Genomic DNA, 22,637 nt, shown 5'->3' on the forward strand with positions numbered 1-22,637 from the left:
AGCTCGAATTAGAATCAATGGCAGCCTAATGGAGCAAATCTCTCTCGAGAGGGGTACCCGTCAGGGTTGTTGCCTCTCACCTCTTCTCTTCACTCTATATATTGAACCCCTGGCACAGGCCATCCGACAAAGTGAGGAGGTGAGAGGAATAAGTATTAAAGGGGAAGACCACATCATCAGCTTATTTGCAGATGATATCATACTCTACCTAGAAAATCCAAACCAAACTTTAATTCCAATGTTTAATGTAATTAATATCTTTGCTGAACATTCGGGGTACAAAATTAATGTGACCAAAACTCAGATACTGGCTTTCAACTATTTGCCATCTGAAGAGGTTAAAAATAAGTTTAGACTGAACTGGACTGCAAAACAAATGAAATACTTGGGTGTAACCGTGACTAAACAATTGAGTGACCTTTTTAAAACAAATTATGATAGGCTGACCACTCAGATTAAACACGATCTAAACCGATGGTCAACTCTTACACTAGACTTTAGTGCAAGAATCACAACAATAAAAATGAGTGTCCTCCCACGGTTATTGTACCTTTTCCAATCTCTGCCAGTTAAGATCCCAGTGGAAAAATTCAAGGACTGGGATAGGCTCATCTCTAGATTTGTATGGAATGGTAAAAGGCCTAGAATAAAATACACAACATTACAACTATCTAGGAAGCAGGGTGGTGTGGGACTCCCTAATCTAAAAGATTACTATCATGCGGCCCAAACCAGACCGGCGATAAAGTGGTGTGATCAGAACTTTAATGCTAAATGGAAAGATATTGAAATAAAAGTACGGGATGTCCCAGTCCAGACTTTTCTTGGAAATGAGCAACTTAAGAAAACCTTACAGCATTTCCTTGATCCTATAACATCCCACACTCTAGAGATATGGTTTGGCCTAGTTAAACAAAGTAAGTTGGAAAGGGAGGTTAAGATGTTAAACTGGGCTGCCTATGTTGTTGGTGATATACTAAGTGCTCACGACCCAGGATTCAGGAAGTGGGAACAAAAAGGAATAACAGCGATTTGTACAGTAATGAAAGATGGCCATTTGATGAGTTTCCAAGATTTAAAAGATCGGTATAGTCTAGAGAAAACCGATTTTTACCGGTACCTGCAACTCAGAGACTACTTTTCAAAGGAAATACGAAGTTCGCGTACGTCTTATGGCATCCTGAATTGTATAATTAAATCATACAGGGGCCTCCAATTCAAGGAGATTTCTGTACTATATAAAAATCTAAGAGAGAACACGGCAACATCAACTGAATACATAAAAAAGAAATGGGAGCAGGAAATAAAAACTGATATCTCAACTGAGGAATGGTTAGATATGTGTGAAACCCAGAACACAACGACCAACTCAAGATGCTGGAGAGAATTTGGGTGGAAACACCTTACTCGATTCTTTATTACACCAAAAATCAAAAGTAAACAGACTCAAGACAGTTTGCCATGCTGGAGAAGATGTGGTAACATGGAAGCACATCATACGCACGTGTTTTGGGAGTGCCTGAAACTGCATAATTTTTGGAAGAACGTGAGTCTTGTAATAGGCAATATCTTGGGCTACCAATTACCACACAATTTTAAAACTGTATATCTTGGGAATATTAGAGAGTATGTTCTGTACGACGACTTGTATTTGACAAAAATCCTATTGATAGCTGCAAAGAAAGCTATAACAAGAAACTGGTACAAACTGGCTCCGCCTTCATCAAAAGACTGGTTAAATATTGTTGGAGAAATCTATGCAATGGAAAAAATGACTTACATTCTCAGATTAAAGGAAGATATTTTCGTTGCTAAGTGGGAGAAGTGGACATTATATGGCACCAAGGAAAATTAATGAACGAACAAAACATTTAAGGTCTATGACTCTGTATATCTATTGATGCATGCCTGTATAAAAGTACATATATAAGCTGGAGTATGTATGCTGCTGAGCAAAGGCAGGCATGCATACGGTAGTTGATTAGAATTGGCACCCACACCTTTTGTTCGCTTTAGTTCTGTTTTGTTTTGACTGTGTGCTTGCATGGTTATTTCTCCTGTAATGCAAAACATGTCTATGTTTAAACTGTGACAAAACTATCAATAAAAATTACAGTGTCAAAAAAAAAAGTTAATAAATGTGTTTTTTATATTTATCAACCTAAAAAAATAAACAATTAGTCTGATTTGATGTTACAGTTAAAAAAGTGTTTGTGTTTTTATCTGAAGATTATGTAAATATCTGATTTCAACTGTATATTTGATGATGTCGGTGTTTGGCTTGATTGTCAGCACAAAGAGGGAAAGAGAGGAACAGAGAGGGAGATGGAGAATGAGGACAGAACAGAGATGGAACAAGAGCAGGTGAGACACATGTTAGTCAAACGGTTGTTTACCAAAAGTATCACCGTATCATAGGTACTCATGTATCTCGTACCTAGTGTTTCTTTTTAGGTTTGTTATTTTTCAAATTCTATATTTATTAAGTTTTGCTGGCTTGTTTGCACAACAAGGCTAAATAATTATATAAACTTTTCTCAATCTAAATAGTGGACTTTGGTAGAATTAAAAAAAATAAGTGTAGTGCAGGTCTATGATGATTTTTAGTGCTACTATCATCTAGTTTTGATTCTGGTTCTGTCTTGGTTACTGTTGTAGTCCTGTTTTAATTCCAGATCAGTTCTGGGTCTGGTTGATTTGGGCTTTAGTCCTCGTGTCTTGATACAGCCCTGATTTTGTTCTGCATTGCTGCTTAATTAAAAAACTAGTTTAAGGTGTCCTGCATATGTGATATATATTTTTCCCTATATGAAGTCATTCTTTTTTTAACAAAACTCAAAACAGAGCAAATTAATCTTTTAGTCATTTCCAAACCCCCCCCCCCCCCCTCCCCCCAATCCCACATGCATACTACCCTTTAGGGCTAAGCCCCGGGTGTATCAAATGTCTGCCTGTCGGATTCAAATATTGGGGATGGATACAAGAGGAAAAAACACAATAACAACACTGGTCCGGCCGGGTTGAGTCAAACGATGATTTTAATGATCACACGCGTGGGAGATGGACACCGTACTCAGACAGCATCAGATCTCAAAATGGTGGAGCATTGATCAAACTCTTATAACCTCTGGTTCTCCCACCTTATCATAAAAGCCTAAACATTCACATTCTTTCTCTCACATGGCGCCTAAGCTACGACCTTGGCTCCCTGTTTATCTGCTCCTGCTGAGATGGGGCAGAAAACTCCAGTATGTTCTGTTCTCTTCTAATCAGACAAATAAGGCGATGACTTTCTGTGAACAGTATTTCTTATAACTCAGCAGTATAATGCATCATAAAACAACATCATTCATTCACAATAAATCAGCAGTCTAATGTAATGCAAATCAGTTTAACAAATGTAATAGTTATCAGCTTCTTCTAATTCAGGAGAATAATGCAAACTAAAACTACATAATAATTCACAATCTTTAATTAGGGGTCTAACATGGCATAAAATAATATTATAATCCCACACTCTCCAGCCATTTTTGGTTTAAAGACCTTACATCTTCTTTGTCCTTACATCGTATGAGCCCCCACTGAAATATGAGGAACTCTGACACTCAAGAAAACAACAAACAATCCTCCTGACTAACAAAAGAAAAACAACTATTATTAAAGGCTTAGTGTAGTGTGGCAAAACCTTTATTAAGTTGTTTTCAACAATGTTATGTTTATGTAATAAGTCCCTCATGTTCCACAGGTGGTGGCCTGACTTCTCCCCCCCTTTGTTGTGTGTGGAAATAATTATGCTTACGTCTGTTCAGAGTATTTTCTGTCGTGCTTTGCTGAAATTCTTTGTTCTTGTTTTATCTGATATATTTAACTTTCTTTGGGTTATCATTAGTTACTAATGATAGTAACTAATGGTTATCGTTAGTAACTAATGGTTTTCATTAGTTAGTAATGATAACCATAATTTCTTTGTACACCATTTGTCTGCTTTAAACTGCTCTTCTTCATAGATTCAGTTAAAGCCTGAAAGCTCTTCCCTTTTCACCTCTTCTCTCATTTGTCGTTCCCTCCCCTTCAGATCTGCACTTTGAAGATGGGTGTAATCAACATGTGGTGACGTGTAAGAGCTGACAGGCTCCATTCACATGTTGTTGAGATCAGAGCTCTGTGTGAGTTTCTCTTCCTTATAACTGAAACTACTCTGTCACTGTCACTGAGAGGAGAAATGGCGCAGAAAGGAGTTCAGCTGAACAGAGAAACCTTCTCTTGTTCCATCTGTTTGGATCTACTGAAGGATCCAGTGACTACAGCCTGTGGACACAGCTACTGCAGGAACTGTATTAAACGTTTCTGGGATCAAGAGGACAGGAAGGGAATCCACAGCTGCCCTCAGTGCAGGAAAACTTTCACACCGAGGCCTGTCCTGGAGAAAAACATCGTGTTAGCAGCTTTAGTGGAGCAGCTGAAGAAGACTGGACTCCAAGCTGCTCCAGCTGATCACTGCTATGCTGGACCTGAAGATGTGGCCTGTGATGTCTGCACTGGGAGGAAGCTGAAAGCCATCAAGTCCTGTTTATCTTGTCCAGCCTCTTACTGTGAGAAACACCTCCAACCTCACTATGATGCAGCTCCATTAAAGAAACACAAGCTGGTGGCCCCCTCCAAGAAGCTCCAGGAGAACATCTGCTCTCGTCATGATGAGGTGATGAAGATTTTCTGTCGTACTGATCAGCAGAGTATCTGTTATCTCTGCACAGTGGATGAACATAAAGGCCATGAAACAGTCCCAGCTGCAGCAGAAAGGACTGAGAAGCAGAAGGAGCTCGAGGTGAGACGACTAAACATCCAGCAGAGAATCCAGGAGCGAGAGAAAGATGTGAAGCTGCTTCAACAGGAGGTGGAGGCCATCAATGGCTCTGCTGATAAAGCAGTGGAGGACAGTGAGAAGATGTTCACTGAGCTGATCCGTCTCATCCAGAAAAGAAGCTCTGATGTGAAGCAGCAGGTCAGATCCCAGCAGGAAACTGAAGGGAGTCGAGTCAAAGAGCTTCAGGAGAAGCTGGAGCAGGAGATCGCTGAGCTGAAGAGGAAAGACGGCGAGCTGGAGCAGCTCTCACACACAGAGGATCACAACCAGTTTCTACACAACTACCCCTCACTGTCAGCACTCAGTGAGTCTACACACTCATCCAGCATCAATATTCGTCCTCTGAGCTACTTTGAGGATGTGACAGCAGCTGTGTCAGAGACCAGAGATAAACTACAGGACATTCTGAGAGAGGAATGGACAAACATCTCACTGACAGTCACTGAAGTGGATGTTTTACTGTCACCACCAGAGCCAAAGACCAGAGCTGGATTCTTAAAATATTCACAAGAAATCACACTGGATCCAAACACAGCAAACAGATATCTGCTATTATCTGAGGGGAACAGAAAAATAGAAGTAATGACACAGAAAGTGTCTTATTCTGATCATCCAGACAGATTCGTATATTATTGGCAGGTCCTGAGTAGAGAGAGTCTGACTGGACGTTGTTACTGGGAGGTGGAGTGGAGAGGAAAACTGGTTTATGTAGCAGTTGCATACAAGAATATCAGAAGAGCAGGGCGCTCAGATGAATGCAAATTTGGATACAATGACAAATCTTGGGCATTACGTTGTGAAAAGGACAGATGTAAATTTTTCCACAATAATGTCCAAACTGTCCTCTCAGGTCCTCGGTCCTCCAGAGTAGGAGTGTACCTGGATCACAGAGCAGGTATTCTGTCTTTCTACAGAGTCTCTGAAACCATGACTCTCCTCCACAGAGTCCAGACCACATTCACTCAGCCGCTCTATGCTGGACTTTGGCTTTATGGAGATGGAGACACTGCAAAGTTTATTAAACTGAAGTAGACAGAAGTCATTGCCAGAAAGTTGCTGAAAACATGCTTTAGTTTCCAGTTTCCCTTGTCTCTTGTTCACACAGAGATCACATGTCAGTCGCACTTTATCTTTGCTACTTTGACATCTTATTATTTATTATCTAGTTAATGACTGACTTTGTTTGAGGGGCCCTCCATCTTATGTGTGTTTAGCCTCCATGACTTTAGCTGTTGAGGTTGTCACTGTTCACGATGATTTTCATTCAGCTAAACTGTTGTTCGTGTTCATGAAAATTTAAATTTCTGTGCCAGAAATGTTTTGTGACTAGTCATTGGTTTCATGTTTGAAGAAAAAGCAGGTTCTGTTTTTATAACTATTGTTAACTGTATCATCATTATTCTTACTTTTAATATTAGAAAGGAAGGAAACAGATGCAAGGATGCAGTCATTGTTGATCTACTTTTAGCAAACATCTGCAGCGTTTTTATAAAAGAAGTTCAATCAGGATGTTTCCTTTAATGGGCGATCGTGGCTCAAGAGTTGGGAGTTCGCCTTGTAATCGGAAGGTTGCCGGTTCGAGCCCCGGCTTGGACAGTCTCGGTCGTTGTGTCCTTGGGCAAGACACTTCACCCATTGCCTACTGGTGGTGGTCAGAGGGCCTGGTGGCGCCAGTGTCCGGCAGCCTCGCCTCTGTCAGTGCGCCCCAGGGTGGCTGTGGCTACAATGTAGCTTGCCATCACCAGTGTGTGAATGTGTGTGTGACTGGATATGTAAAGTGCTTTGGGGTCCTTAGGGACTAGTAAAGTGCTATATAAATACAGGCCATTTACCATTTAATAAATGCAGCTTAAGCTTACTTGTAGATACAGTTTGTGGGATAAAAAGGGGATGTTTTTGTCTTTTTGGTCTCATTATTTTAATATGGCACTATTAGTCCATTAGAATCAGATAATCAGCTTTGCATTAAACATGTATTGAAGTTTTTGACCTTACAGTATCTTTTGTATTACAGTGATTGTTATAACTTTAGATTGATCTTTTCCTTACAGGTACCAGAATAATAATATGATCTTTCATTGCAGGTGTAACCATGATCATCTTATACATATTGCAGTTTGTTGCTCATTATAGAGTTGTGCTCAAGTTAATCAAGGGTTAAAAGCTACAGTCAGCGCGATGTCTGGCTGATCTATGGAGGGGAAAGGCTTTGAGCTTAGAAGGCCGCACGCGCTTACACAGCACTTATACAATGTTATTCTTGGTGATCTTGTGCTTAGTTATGTTTCCTGTTATGTTTTAAGTAGTGGTAGCTGATCAAGCAATATTCATTTAATATTATATACTTGGTTCAGAGCAGTATACACTGATCGTCTTAATCAATGTGGAAGTCCTTGTAGCTGCAATGTTGTGTCTTAGCAGGGGACAGATGGTTCCAGGAGACGGGGGCAGTTAGCGTCTGCCCTCTGGAAGGAGATAATGTTATTTTCTGTGTTAAATAAAACTGTCAACATCGATTGTATCACACCTGTCACTACGCATGAGGGGGCGTTCTAATACCCTGATTTCATAAAACTATGGAGATGTGTTTTTTGAGATGAGATCTGAGGCTGCCTGCATACAGTGTCCATCTCCCACGTGTGTGACCATTAAAATCATCGTTTGACTTAACCCGGCCGGACCAGTGTTGTTATTGTGGTTTTTCCTCTTGTCTCCATCCCCAATTTTTGAACTCGTAACAAGTTTCACAGTTGGAATTGGTTTATTTTCGTCTCTAATCATGTCTTTAAATATTGATGATTATAATTATTCAGACTATAGATATATTTTGTTATATAAAATATATTAATAAACTTTATGTTGTCCTCACAAGTTGGGAATCTGGAATTGTTTTATTAACAAATATTTGAATCTAAAATTGTTATAATTTATTAGTTTATTTTATTTCATATGTATTTGATTTTGTAAAACCTCTGCATGTCTTTCAGAATGGAAACACTGATACAGACAGTTTGCAGCTTGATACTCATGTTTGTGCAAATGTGGAGTCACATGATCACTCTGCTGTAAACCCGTGTAGTCAGTAGATGGTGCTGTTGGACTGTGTTTGTCTTTGTGAAGTTAGGATGTACTTAGTTTAACACAGAAATATGTGTACGAGTTTTAGTTTAATTAATTATAACTGTTATATAAACCTACAGACGTGACATGAAACTAAATGTTATTTCTTGTTGTTTATTTCCTCTTCAGAGCAAAGCTCAATGCACACTCACAGATTACAAAGACTGTAAAACCTGTGCTGTGCCCTTCATTACTGTGCTGTGTAAATATCTGAGCCAACTAAATAAATGACTGGACTGCATTTGATTGACTCCTGCTTGTTCTGATTGACACCCCCAGAAAGACACAACACAAAGAGCTGCAATACGTACCAGTTATCAATATTCTGATCGGCTGACCTCCATTCCTATTCTCTTTGCCTTCAACCCCACAGACCCCCTAACCACCCCCTGTCCCCCTTCAGCTACAAGTGCGAGTTTTGCATCACATCTCTCTTAAGAAGTGCTGCAAAAGTCAAAGCACAGTGTGTGAATTTGTGATTTCAGAGGAGGCAGTCAAGCTGTCAGGGCCGAGAGGCCAGCGTGAAAGTGGACCCACAAGCAGACTCAAGGCACGGCTGTTTGAAACTCAGCCTGATTTCATTAAATACAGAGATAAAGAGCTGTAAAATGTGACAAGGAGGATGCTTCTGAGAAGCTGGATCCACTGTGACAGAGGAAAGCCTTATTATTTCCAGTGCAGGTGAGTTGTACTGGAAGGTTGCTTCCTTAGCAGGCTGGCTAATCTGGGTTTTGAAGGGAGGGAGATCTTTTCTGGAGCGATGGATGGTTGCAGTGAGTAGGAAAGCAGGCCGGTGGGTTCCCAGATTCTCCACAGGAAGGGACGGCTCCTGACAGGTAAGATTGGGATAGGCAGTCGGTCGGAGGGAAGGACCAGTGTCACAAGAAATCCAGATAAGAGCGGAGTTGAGTGGATAATGATCTGTAGGTGCAGGGAACTGGAGACAAAAAGAAGGCGAAATTAAACAGGGAAACACTTGGAGCAAGTAGAACATGGAGGCCGATTTAAAACTTCACCCACAGGCAGGGCCTGAGTTTTGAAAAGAGTAAGAAAATATTCCCCAAACAACACCAACACTCCGGATCATGACACGAGCACTTGTATTCACTCATCTGAGAGGTTGGAATAACAGAGTTGTGGTTCTAAGTAGTAAAAATAATAAATAAATATGAAATATTTAAAAATTGCAAGTTTGCAGCTCTAAATCTGCCCCAGGGCAGCTGTGGCTACAACTGTAGCTTGCCTCCACCAGTGTGTGAATGGGTGGATGACTGGGTGTGTAAAGCGCTTTGGGGTCCCTAGGGGGGACTAGTAAAAGCGCTATACAAATACAGGCCATTTACCATTTAAGTATATTTGTGAAAAATATTAATCGTTTGTGAATATTTTTTTCTGTAACTGTAGTTTAATACAAGTATGTGAAAACATTTTATTAGTAAAAAAAAACAAAAAAACTGTTCTACACATTCTGACTTTTTATTCTATGCATTCTCGCATTTTGCAGCATATTTAACTTGATATTCAATGGCCTAAAACACAAGAACACTTGCAGTGCACCTGCCCATCAAGAGTAAAAGGCCACGCCCACCAGGGAGGGTAGGAGTACTGGTGGGCGAACTCACTCAAGACAAATCTCCTCCACACATAGCTGGACTGACCATCGGGCATACCGGGCATTTGCCCGGTGGGCCACTTGCGATTTTTTGTTTTTATGGGCCGATCGATTTTCTTTTTTTTCTTTTTTTTTTTTGGAAGGGTATAAATAATGAAAGGTGTTGGATTGGCCAATTGGTCATGATTGACTCTGGGCTGGACCAATTACAGCCGAGGAGGTCGGATGCACCCTCCCCCTTGTTTAGCAATCTTATAGACAACTAAAGAAAATGGAGAACAAAATAAGGAAAGGAGGTGCAGAAAAAATTAGGGCCAAAAGAAACAAGCCCTTCAGGCAGACGCTGCCAAATGTGTAAAAATAACTGAATTGTTTGGCGGTAGCTATAGCATAGCATAGCATCTTTATTTATAACGCACTTTACATCCAACTATGTTGACCAAAGTGCTACAAATATAAAACAGAGAGGAAACAGTTTAAATTACATATAAAATATCTTAAAATTAAAAGTAATATAATTAATAAGAAACGTATTAAGAGACATCAACAAGTCCTGCTGTGCTAAAAGCCAAGGTAAATAAATATGTTTTAAGACGTGATTTAAAAACAGATAAGGAAGGTGCCTGTCTAACATGTAAAGGCAACTCATTCCACAATTTTGGTGCTGCCACAGCAAACGCCCGATCCCCTCTGAGCTTACGATTAGTCCTGGGCACACTCAGGAGGAGCTGGTCTGCCGACCTGAGGGACCGGGAAGGTATGTATGGATGAAGAAGCTCAGAGAGGTACACAGGGGCAGCATTGGACAAACATTTAAAAACAAATAAAAGCATCTTAAAATGGATCCTAAAATGCACGGGCAGCCAATGAAGTGAATATAAAACTGGGGTGATATGCTCGTATCTATGAGTGCCAGTTAAAAGGCGTGCAGCAGCATTCTGGACTAACTGCAGTCGAAAAACAGAAGATCGACTCACCCCAAAATAAAGAGAATTACAGTAATCCAGCCGAACGGTTACAAAAGCGTGGATTACTGTTTCAAATTGCTGTCTCGTAAGAAAGTGCTTAATTTTGGCCAGTTGCCTCAGATGAAAGAAACTAGACCTTGCAACCAACCCGATCTGGCTTTCAAGCTTAAGCTCAGGATCCATTTTAAAACCCAGATTAACAATCTCTGGTTTACAGAATGATTTCAGGGATTGCAAATCAACACACGGAACAGCAGTGGAGGCAGGTCTGAACACCATTACTTCAGTTTTAGAATCATTAAAACAAAGAAAGTTTAGCGCCAACCACGACTTGACGTCCTCCAGACATGTTTGTAAACGATTTACAGACGACCCATCTTTCTTTTTAAGAGGAACATAAATCTGGCAGTCATCTGCAGAGGTGGGACCAAGTCATTGTTTTGCAAGTCTCAAGTAAGTCTCAAGTCTTTATCCTCAAGTCTCAAGTCAAGTCTCAAGTAATGTCAGGCAAGTCAGAGTCAAGTCTCAAGTCACTGGTGTAAAAGTCCGAGTCAAGTCACAAGTCTGAAACTTTGAATTTCAAGTCCTTTCGAGTCTTTAAAAAAAAACAAACGAAAAAATAATGTTGCAGTTATGCTAAATGTAAATATTAGACCATGTAATTTTAAAATCCGTGTTTTTCTCAACACATGACAAAATAGTGAACTTAGAAAATATACACAAATTGTGAAATTGCACCTCTTTAAAATGCAGCTCAATTAAACCTAGCTCCAAGAATAATTTTCACCGACAGTTCTGAGATAAGCTGCATGTTATTCTTGGATGCGGTTGTAGGACCGGCTTTAAAATCGCATGACAAAAATATCATACACATTAAAAAAAACTGTATCACCAACATAGCCTGGACAACATTTGCTAGTTAGATGAAGTCAGCTATCTCATTGTAGCATATTTATATGCATATTTATAATTATACGGTTCTTGGAGTGAGTGCGTACACTCATGAAGTTTAGTAACTTCAGGTCACTGCAACAAGCCCAGGTACAGTTTACCGCCGGATGGGTACAGGACCTTGAAATGCACCGTGTAGAACGAAAGACCATCGTACGTATCATAAGTTTACCAGTCTCACAAATCGTCATCATAAATACACGTTCGTTAACCGTTTATTAATAGGACCTTTGAGCTCAATGGTAATTAATTAGTAGTGGAAATAATTTCTGGTTCGCGTCACAGAAATGTAGCAGTGACAATAATACTGTATGCTGTAATCGTACTGGGCAATTAGTGATACAAAAAACCTGTTTTATCCTGTGAATAAAAGTATATGTTTTTGTCAATGTACCATAATAACAGAAGCGAAACGCAATATTGTGTCAGGACAATTCACTATTTATGCACAATAAATAAAGGAGCATAGCGCCACAATTTCTGTTCAGCACCAGACTTGCTTGTAACCTATATCACTAATTATGTTATGAAAATGACGTATTAACTACAACAGCAGACTGACCTTCGTGTAAATGCTTGGAGCAGACTAACCTGTGAGCTGGAGGGTTCTGGGACGTTATATTTGATCTTTGAATGGCTGCAATCCAGGCCATCCGTCGCATCTTTGTTACTTCGGAAACATGGCTCGAACAATTTCTCTTCAACGACGTAATCCGATAACAACCGATCTCTTTACCCGTCGGCTTCCTGTGGCTGTCATGCGACCGGCTATTGCAGTTAATAATACAACAGCTTCTTGCCATTTTTGTGTTTCTTTTTATCGCTGTATAACTGATTTTAATTGAAAGCCTGCGTGCGCTAGTACCGCTTGCCACGAGTTCCCAGAATCCTTTGCGGTTCTACCCGTGAATGACGTCACATTTTCAATCTCTATATAATATGCATGTTAAATTTTATATTTGGGGTAAAATATCAAGTCTTTTCAAGTAAACCGGTTCAAGTCCAATTCAAGTCCCAAGTCATTGGTGTAAAAGTCCAAGTCAAGTCACAAGTCTTAGAACATTTTTTCAAGTCAAGTCTAAAGTCATAAAATTAATGACTCGAGTCTGACTCGAGTCCAAGTCATGTGACTCGAGTCCACACCTCTGGTCATCTGCATAACAGTGAAACGAGAGTCTGTGTTTTCTAAAAATTGAGCCCAATGGAAGTAAATAAAGTGAAAATAGGATAGGGCCCAGAATGGAACCCTGTGGTACTCCATGAGACAACGGAGCTCGGGAGGACTCACAGTTTCCTAAGCGAACTGAAAAGGTTCGGTTTGTTAAGTAAGACCTGAACCATTTCAGAGCCACACCTGTTATACCGACACACTGCTCCAAACGTGAGATTAAAATTTCATGGTCTACAGTGTCAAATGCAGCAGTTAAATCGAGTAAAATAAGAATGACACTTTCACCAGAATCACATGATAAAAATATATCATTATGGCATAGCTTCCACAGATTTAGCAACATCAGCAAGTGGTGGAGGCCAGCAGGTGGATAAGGGAAAGGGGAGGCAAGAGGAGGAGAGACCCGAGGCGGCCGCCGGTCATAGTGGCAGAGGAACTGAACTTCAGGCAAGAAGTTATGACCTGCTGTCTATCTGTGTCAGATATAAACCAAGTTTAGTTGTAGTTTGTTTTCGTTGTGCTGACTTTTTACAGTCGCTTAGAATAACTGGTACTGCGTACTAGCTAGCATGACGGAGTATATATACTGCTGGGCGGGTGCTATGAAGTTACTGATAGTAAATTTTATTTTATGCTTAAGGTTAGTTTCTCAAACTCCTCAAGATATTAACAAATTGTGCCAATCCTTACAAGTTGCACCAGGCTGATTTATCATCAAAAGTGGAGAAGTCTGTGACAGAGGAGACAGAAGAGCAGCAGAGAGAGAAATAAAAGAGCAGGAAAGAGAGATGGAGATGGAGAGATGACTTTATGTCATCCACGAGGGATGCATTTGACATATGTTTCACATATTATAGCCCAACAAGTTACTTATAGCAATTTAAATACGAGCAATCAGTTTTTGGCAAATACCAGAAATCAGTTTTTGGCAGACAATCACTTTTTGGCACAACACCGGCTATTGCAGTTAATAATACAACAGCTTCTTGCCATTTTTTGTGTTTCTTTTTATCACTGTGTAACTGAGTTCATTTGAAAGCCTGTGTGCGCTAGTACCTCTTGCCACAAGTTCCCAGAATCCTTTGAGGTTTTACCCCTGAATGACGTCACATTTTTGGTGGGCCGGTCTCTAGTCAAAATGTCCGAACCGATTTTTTGTCCCAGTCCAGCCCTGGATGATAGCCATTTGATACACACTGTTAGAAAAAGCATCTTGAAAAAACGGTGATATTCCGGCAGCTGGTGCGCCAAAATACGACCGTATAATTACATAAAATAACTGTCCCATAAAAATGCGGTCATTTTCAGTAATGAAAATAGAGTTTGTTGCGCTAATTTGACATGGGATTCTGCCTTTTCCAAGTGCTTTTAGACATTAAATTAGGAACATTTTTACGTGATCAAACAATTAAATTACCTATAAACAAGGTCACTGAATGTGGAAATATGAATCATAATACGTAAATGTACAGAAATATACAGTTAACAGTTGGTTTGAATAATAATGGATTGCATGCCCTGGGACAGAGGCGAGGGTGCCATATCACACCATCGGCCCCTTTGGCCCCCACTAGTAGGCGGTAGGTGAAGAGTCCTGACCACGGACACAACGACGGAGAGTGTCCGAGCCGGGGCTCGAACCGGCAATCTTCTGATCACAAGGTGAACTGCCAACTCTTAATTTACATTCAAAATGTGAAGTCAAAGTCTATTTACGTAACTTTAATGATATTCTAGAAGAACAGAACATTACTATAAAATGCACAGTAAAATACCTTCATATTAGGGTTTTTTTCCTACGGTCGCAGCCATACCCGCGACCTTGTTGTTAGTTCACATTCATTGGCCGATGCTTAGCGTCAAGTTATTTATATTAATTGCAATTCCTTCCTCTACATTTGTTTTTCAAAATATATAATTAGCACAGCGTGGCCGTGCAATGTTTTACACTGTGGCATGCAGAGAAATCTTAACGAAGAAGCTCACAGAGAGAGATTAAGCTTGTTATTCAACCCCAAGCTGATAGGGAGAGCTCCTTATTAAAACACTTGCCGTGCTACTATGTGCCTCAATGTTCAACAACAGCACAACAGAAGTCACTCATGGTACAGCACTCTCTCTACAAAACAACAACTGTCAGTGATGCTGCACCACGGCGTAAACACAACATTCAAGATAACAGTTAAAAGTAACGTAACCATAAACAATAAAACAAGAACATCTAAACAGCAGCACATGTCCCGACGCATGATGGAAGAGAACTAGCTGTTCCCGCAACACGCCACAATATTTTTTTTTGTTTTTATTCCTATTAATTATATTTTCACTTGTTACCTCTGAATTATTGAATCAGACCTAGGTGACATGAAGTTTTCAGCAAAATTATAATTCAAATACTCCTTTAATAATTGATTATTCTCATTAATTTTCGATCATTTTATATATTTTTCCATAGTATTACATTTGACTTAACAGATCATTCTCTCACATAACAGACAAATATTCGTGAAATTATGATACATTTCTGAATGTATTTTTAGAATGTAAATATGCATATGTCAAAAAATATATATTAAACAAAACAAGTAAATTGTGTTTTATTACATTTACAGTGATGGCGACCGTGCCTCAGGGGGTTGGGAAGCGTATCTGTAACCGGAAGGTTGCCGGTTCGATCCCCGGGCTCTCTGTCCTGGTCGTTGTGTCCTTGGGCAAGACACTTTACCCTACCGACTACTGGTGTTGGCCAGAGGGGCCGATGGCGCGATATGGCAGCCTGGCTTCTGTCAGTCTGCCCCAGGGCAGCTGTGGCTACAACCGTAGCTGCCTCCACCAGTGTGTGAATGTGAGAGTGAATGAACAGTGGCATTGTAAAGCGCTTTGGGTGCCTTGAAAAGCGCTATATAAATCCAATCCATTATTATGTTATGTTATTTTACATTTGACGTGTCAGATCACAGTCTACTTATGTAAATGTAATGATATTCTAGAAAAACAGTACACAACTGTAAAATACACAGTAAAATAATCTGAAATTACTGTTTTTTGGAACAGTGCAGTGTGTGGCGTATGGTTTGAGCACTGACGGGCTGACTCTCCACGCCTTCAACATCTTCAGCAATGCTGTCAGCACTCATACATCTATTTTCAAAAGATAACTTCTGGACATGACGCTGAGCATGTGCACTCAACTTCTTTTGTCGTTCATTGCGAGGCCTGTTCTGAGTGGAACCTGTCCTGTTAAGCTGCTGTATGGTGTTGCCCATCATGCTGCAGCTCGGTTTCAGGGTGTTGGAAATATTCTTATAGCCTAAGCCATTTTTATGTAGAGTAACAATTCTTTTTTTCAGATCCTCAGAGCAGTCTTGGCAATGATGTGCCATGTTAGACTTCCAGTGACCAACATGAGAGAGATTGAGAACAATATCACCAAATTCAACACACTTGTTCCCCATTTGCACCTGAGATCGTGTAACACTAAGGAGTCACATGACACCAGGAAGGGAAAATGGCTAATTGGTTAAAATTTGGACATTTTCACTTAGGGGTGTACTCACTTTTGTTGCCAGTGGTTTAGGCAATAATCAGTTATTTAATGTTTTAAATAGAACTGTCTAAACTTGACTGGTGCTGTTATTGGGTTGCAATTTTAAATCCAACATGATGACTTTTATCCAGCAAATTAGTTGCAGTGTCAGGTTTTTAGATAAAATTAAAATCAAACCAGCTCATAGGGTCAGGACTATTTGCTTTTATGCAGGCCTTACAGTAAGAAGCAATTAATCCTACTCGACATTTTTATGACTTTAAAATAAGTTGCACTGCCAAATTGAAAAGAGCTCTATAAATGCAATCCATTATTATTATTAATTAGTATTATTATTTAATAATAATAATAATAATAATAATAGTAGTAAAATAGCGCACAAAACTGTCAAAATTGGTCCGTGTCAGGTGTCGAGGAACCAGGACAAATTAATGGGAAGTGGACTACTGGAACACGAAGGCAGAAGTGGGCAAGAGATGAGAAGAGGGTGCTGGAATGCTACTAAGCAAGTAACCCCAGCAGAAGAAGAGGATGTCGCACCTATGGAATCCCGGCATAGAGATTGACAGCAAAACAACTAGTATCTTAATGTTCCAACATTCGGAAAAAGGAATTGCTCTCACAGCTAGAGATTGACAAGGTACAACACAAATCCTACGGCAAGGGAGAGCCAGGATGACAGGTCAGGGAGGAGATATCATATATCTAATAGCCAACTGCCTTGATTCTGCGGTCGATCTCATCCCAAATGATCTCAAATGGGTTTAGGTCAGGTGACTGTGGAGGCCAAGCCAACTGGGGCAGCATTCCCTCACTCTCCTTCTTGGTCAAATAGCCCTTATTGTCAAGGGGCCCCACAGGCTGGCGTAAGAATATGGACCCAAGAGCAGATGAAAACACAGAAAGCAAAAATACATTTAACTGTTTTATTTTACAGCAGACACAGGGAACTTTGTAACTACACAAGCCAGGGATTTCTTGACTGCTACATGTAATTTGGTGGCTCCACAGGGCTGATTTTCCCCTAAAGAGCGCGTCGTAACTGCGGGCAGAGGAAGAGGGAAAGGTTAGAAGGGTTTCCAGAGGTAACTGGGTGGATGATACGAGGTTTGAGGTGAAGAGATCTTGCTTGATGGGTGAGGTGAAACCATTCTGGGGAGGTAGATGGCCAGGCAAGCTCCAGAGTGAGAAATGATTCTGTGCGGCATTTATCTGGACTCTAATCTGAGGTGCTGTTAACTTGTGATTTCTGAGGCTGGTGACTCAGATTAATTCATCCTCAGGAGCAGAGGTGATTCTTGATCTTCCTTTCCTGGGGTGTTTGGACATTGTGCTTGATGGTTTATGTGACTGCACTTGAGGACACATACAAAGTTTTAGGAATTTTCTGTACTGACTGACCTTCAGTTCTTAAAGTAATGATGGACTGTCGTTACTCTTTGCTGAGCTGATTGGTTCTTGTCATAATATGAATTCGAACAGGTTTCAAATAGGGTTGTCAGCTGGGTAACAACCTGACTTCTTACAACACAACTGATGGTCTCAACCCCATTAAAAAGGCATGAAATTCCACAAATGAACCCTGACAAGGCCCACCTGTGAAATGAAACCCTTTTCATGACTACATCATGAAGCAAGCGATTTAAAACTACTGTTTAGATGACAATCTGGCAAATAGTGGAGCTCTGAGGTGGTCCATAAAATTTCCATGCTGATCCCAGACAAAGAGCCACATGTGGAGAGAGCCAGATGTAGACCCAGAACTTCATCTGGAGGCAGGACCTGAGCTTTGAAGAGAGTAAAAAAACATTCCCCAAACCACCAACGACACCCCGGATCATGACACGAGCACTTGTATTCACTGATCCGAGAGGCTGGAATCACAGAGTTGTGGTTCCAAGTAGTACAAATAATAAATAAGAATAAAATTAGAATTGCTAGTCTGCAGCTCTCAATATATTTGTGAAAATATTGGTTGTTTGTGAATATCTTTTTCTGTAACTGTAATTTTAAAACAAGTATGTCAAAACATTGAACATTTTTAAGTGAAAATTTTAAAAAAACAAGATTTCTACAAATTCTCACATTTTGCAGTATATTTAACCTGATATTCAATATCTTAAAACACAAAATACTTACAGTAAAGATACAGAGACTGGCTCTGTGTCTGAAAGCTGAAAGCCAGAAAGTGTTATATTTGAAAGATTCATAACTGTGTAATATTTTAATGATTTTTGTGTCTGAATTTGACATTGTTGAAATGAAAAACATTAACAGTGACATATGTGGGTCAAGAAAAAATTCATGGTATAATATGTACAATGCTGTGACAGATTTTTTATATACTTGTCATTTATACATATTAATGTAAAAACTGATCAGCACTTTTTTCCGTTGTGAAAGGGTTAAACAAACAATGTCTGCGTCAAACTGCTCCACTTCCTGGACTGGGTTAAAGCCTGATAACTCCTCCCTCTTCTTCCGGAAACACTGTAAATGGCCTGTCCTGGAGAAAAACACCATGTTAGCAGCTTTAGTGGAGCAGCTGAAGAAGACTGGACTCCAAGCTGCTCCAGCTGATCACTGCTATGCTGGACCTGAAGATGTGGCCTGTGATGTCTGCACTGGGAGGAAGCTGAAAGCCATCAAGTCCTGTCTGGTGTGTCTGATCTCCTACTGTGAGAAACACATTCAGCTTCATTTTGAGTCTCCTGCCTTTGAAAAACACAAGCTGGTGGCCCCCTCCAAGAAGCTCCAGGACAACATCTGCTCTCGTCATGATGAGGTGATGAAGATTTTCTGTCGTACTGATCAGCAGAGTATCTGTTATCTCTGCACAATGAATGAACATAAAGGCCATGAAACAGTCCCAGCTGCAGCAGAAAGGACTGAGAAGCAGAAAGAGCTCGAGGTGAGACGACTAAACATCCAGCAGACAATCCAGGAGCGAGAGAAAGATGTGAAGCTGCTTCAACAGGAGGTGGAGGCCATCAATGGCTCTGCTGATAAAGCAGTGGAGGACAGTGAGAAGATGTTCACTGAGCTGATCCGTCTCCTCCAGAAAAGAAGCTCTGATGTGAAGCAGCAGGTCAGATCCCAGCAGGAAACTGAAGTGAGTCGAGTCAAAGAGCTTCAGGAGAAGCTGGAGCAGGAGATCGCTGAGCTGAAGAGGAAAGACGGCGAGCTGGAGCAGCTCTCACACACAGAGGATCACAACCAGTTTCTACACAACTACCCCTCACTGTCAGCACTCAGTGAGTCTACACACTCATCCAGCATCAATATTCGTCCTCTGAGCTACTTTGAGGATGTGACAGCAGCTGTGTCAGAGACCAGAGATAAACTACAGGACATTCTGAGAGAGGAATGGACAAACATCTCACTGACAGTCACTGAAGAGGATGTTTTACTGTCACCACCAGAGCCAAAGACCAGAGCTGGATTCTTAAAATGTTCACATGAAATCACACTGGATCCAAACACAGCAAACACACATCTGTTATTATCTGAAGGGAACAGAAAAGTAACATTTATGAAACAACAACAGTCTTATTCTGATCATCCAGACAGATTCACTTATTACTGTCAAGTCCTGAGTAGAAAGAACCTGACTGTAGCAGTCGTATACAAGAATATCAGCAGAGATGGCGGCCTCAGTGAATGTATATTTGGACTAAATGATAAATCTTGGTCATTGTGTTATGACAAAAACAGCTATATATTTTGGCACAACAAAACTCTGGAGGTCCTCGGTCCTCCAGAGTAGGAGTGTACCTGGATCACAGAGCAGGTATTCTGTCTTTCTACAGCGTCTCTGAAACCATGACTCTCCTCCACAGAGTCCAGACCACATTCACTCAGCCGCTCTATGCTGGACTTTGGCTTTATGGAGTTGGAGCCACTACAGAGCTGGTGATTTTTTCACTCTAAAGGAGACAGTGCAGAGTTTACTCAATTAAAAGAATGCAGCCTACTGCTTATAATCATGTCCAAATATTTTTAAAATTTTTTGAAAGAGTTAATTAGTTTTAGCTGTGTCTTGTTACCCTTGTTTCCACTCTCCCGGATTACCTCCTATGTATAATTAAAAAAATAAAATTAAACTTAATCTAGAGGTTTGTAGAGTTTGGGGAAGGTCAGGAGCTGGACGCTGCTGAAGGCAAACTTCCTGCTGCCAATGTTTTTCTGCACGTTCTCCATCCTGCAGCCATCCCTGCATACATACAGAGCAGAACAGAAATAGACATTTACACAAATTAACATTGAGGCATGGATGTGCAATGACAAGCCCAGTGTTACCTGGTGGTTTAAGATAACATTTTTCATAAATATCTAAAACCAATGGCAGTATTGTTTAGTGCCACCTGTTTAGTACAATCACAATCAAGTATATTAAGTATATTAATCGCTGACATACAGACATAATAACTGAAAAGTAAATAATCACTCAACCATGAATACATTTTCAGGAGAGAATAGAAACAAAGACACTGGACCACATGAAGAACCACTTCTATTCATGTGATGATGGACATACAAGAGATTTAAGAGACTTTCACCACTTTCCTCATCGATCTTGAAACAACTGTAACCTCATTATTTACTTAGGGATTATTAAACTATTCTGATTCTGATTCATAACGAGGTTCACACCTTGTACTCAAAGACAGGTGTGTGTGTGTGTGTGTGTGTGTGTGTGTGTGTGTGTGTGTGTGTGTGTGTGTGTTGGGGGGGGCAGACAAAGGAGAATCAAAATATCAGATTCTCTCTCATGTTAATATGAAAGAATAACTAAGAAAATATAAAGGACACTCCTCAGTATAAATACCAAAATCAAGCCAACACAATACAACAGTGCTAAAAGATATACAGGGTGGGCCATTTAATATATTTAATTTTAGAATAAATAAATAAACAGAGCAGCTTGTGAACTGTAGAGGGATAGAAGTGTGAAAGGCCAAGAGCAGCAGGTATGACTGGATCCTCTTTGAAGGCTGAAGTGTGAAGGGTGTATACTTCCATGTTTTAATCTGGATCTTGGGAGACAGCCAGGAGCATTTTCTCAGCATTACCATAGTAATCTAGTGAGAGTGTGTAAGGTAAAAAAAAAAAACAGAGGGGTAAGGAGGCACAAACCGCAAACAACACCTTTATGCCTGTTAAAGTCTCTGAAGCAGAGAACCTCCTTCAATTTTGCAACCATGTGAAACTAAAATAATAGAGTACAAGTCTAGTGGAGGAAGCCTGGATGCTCTGGTACCTCCTCTGACTGAAGAGGGAGTGTGAAGGGTGTATACTGATCATGTTTGAGTTACAAGAAAAAAAAACAAAAAAAAACCCCCAACAACAACAATAACATAAATACATAAAATAATAAAATACTTTAATATAAAACACTTTTTAGAAATTAAAAAACAAACAAACAAACAGATAACATAAATTGAGAAAAGAGGAGAAAACAGAACCCAATCCCAGCTGGAATTAACTGAGCCCTCACAAATGTTTCCAGAAGCAGTCTAGGTGCTGAATGTTATATACCTGAGGCCATAGAAGTAATTGGAACACCCAAGTTCATTGATTTAGAAGGGTGAAAAGAATAATTTTGGCAATACTGTGTACCTTATAATAGTCAAGGCACAAATAGCTATAAACTGCAATATGACGGGTTGGCAATCACAAATAACTGCATAGAGTGTGGCCATATAACCAAGCATCAGTCTTTTACAACTTGATGGAGGGGTAAAACATTCCAGCAAAGTTCAAACTGAGGATAATAAAAAGGTAAAGTCATAAATATGCTGCCAAAGTCCAAACTGCACCTGGCTCTGTAGTCTATATTAAAACGGAGTCTGACAGCGACTCTCATATTGAGACATTAAAACATATATGTCAAACTTTATTTAACATTCTATTCTTTGCTGAAAGAAAGATTGTGGTTCATGCTTAACAATGTGAAGTCTGTTTGTGAGAGGTTTTTAAACAAAGGATTTAGGTGTGGAGATCAAAATGATAGGTTTGTAGCTTGAACCTATTCGCTGGAACGTTGAAGACAATATAATTACACAGCAAAAGCATTGAACACCAAGTAGGCAAAGTTCTTCGTGTTACTCATGCATGCGTGTTACTCACCGGACCTGGAGTACCTGATGATTAAGTGCCGGCCATTCTGGCTACCGAGGGAATTTACAGCAGTGATTATTACGGCTGTTTACATTCCCCCACAAGCCGACACTGACCGAGCACTCAGGGAACTGTACAGCGCGATCAGCAGCGAGGAAACCGCACACCCAGAGGCAGCGTTTATCACAGCCGGAGACTTTAATAAGGGAAACCTGAAGAAAGTCTCACCCAAACTCCACCAACACATCCATTTTAACACTCGTGGAGATCGGCTACTCGACCAC

General features: G+C 40.2%; 2 protein-coding genes across 2 annotated transcripts; both read left to right on the forward strand.

The window, feature by feature from the left end:
- The first annotated feature begins 63 nt into the window (after positions 1-63).
- Positions 64-8,240, forward strand: LOC147334762 (tripartite motif-containing protein 16-like). The gene is made up of 2 exons (XM_086274840.1): positions 64-2,364; positions 4,076-8,240. Exon 2 carries the CDS (start codon positions 4,223-4,225, stop codon positions 5,894-5,896), a length of 1,674 nt encoding a protein of 557 aa, XP_086130966.1. The 5' UTR covers positions 64-2,364; positions 4,076-4,222; the 3' UTR covers positions 5,897-8,240.
- A 10,409-nt stretch (positions 8,241-18,649) lies between these two features.
- Positions 18,650-20,141, forward strand: LOC147334763 (tripartite motif-containing protein 16-like). Its single transcript, XM_086287762.1, has one exon. The coding sequence runs from the start codon at positions 18,650-18,652 to the stop codon at positions 19,997-19,999; it is 1,350 nt and encodes a 449-aa protein (XP_086143888.1). The 3' UTR covers positions 20,000-20,141.
- The last annotated feature ends 2,496 nt before the right edge of the window (positions 20,142-22,637 follow it).

The sequence above is a fragment of the Aulonocara sp. 'chitande type north' Nkhata Bay genome, linkage group LG3 (assembly GCF_057382095.1).
Source record: "Aulonocara sp. 'chitande type north' Nkhata Bay isolate Kocher_YH1m ecotype deep benthic linkage group LG3, A_spYH_male_GT1.1, whole genome shotgun sequence".
In the NCBI taxonomy this organism is placed as follows: Eukaryota; Metazoa; Chordata; class Actinopteri; order Cichliformes; family Cichlidae; genus Aulonocara; species Aulonocara sp. 'chitande type north' Nkhata Bay.

Coding starts and splice junctions, on each gene's coding strand:
- LOC147334762 (XM_086274840.1), top strand. CDS start 4,223: ATGGCGCAGAAAGGAGTTCAGCTGAACAGAGAAACCTTCTCTTGTTCC.
- LOC147334763 (XM_086287762.1), top strand. CDS start 18,650: ATGTCTGCGTCAAACTGCTCCACTTCCTGGACTGGGTTAAAGCCTGAT.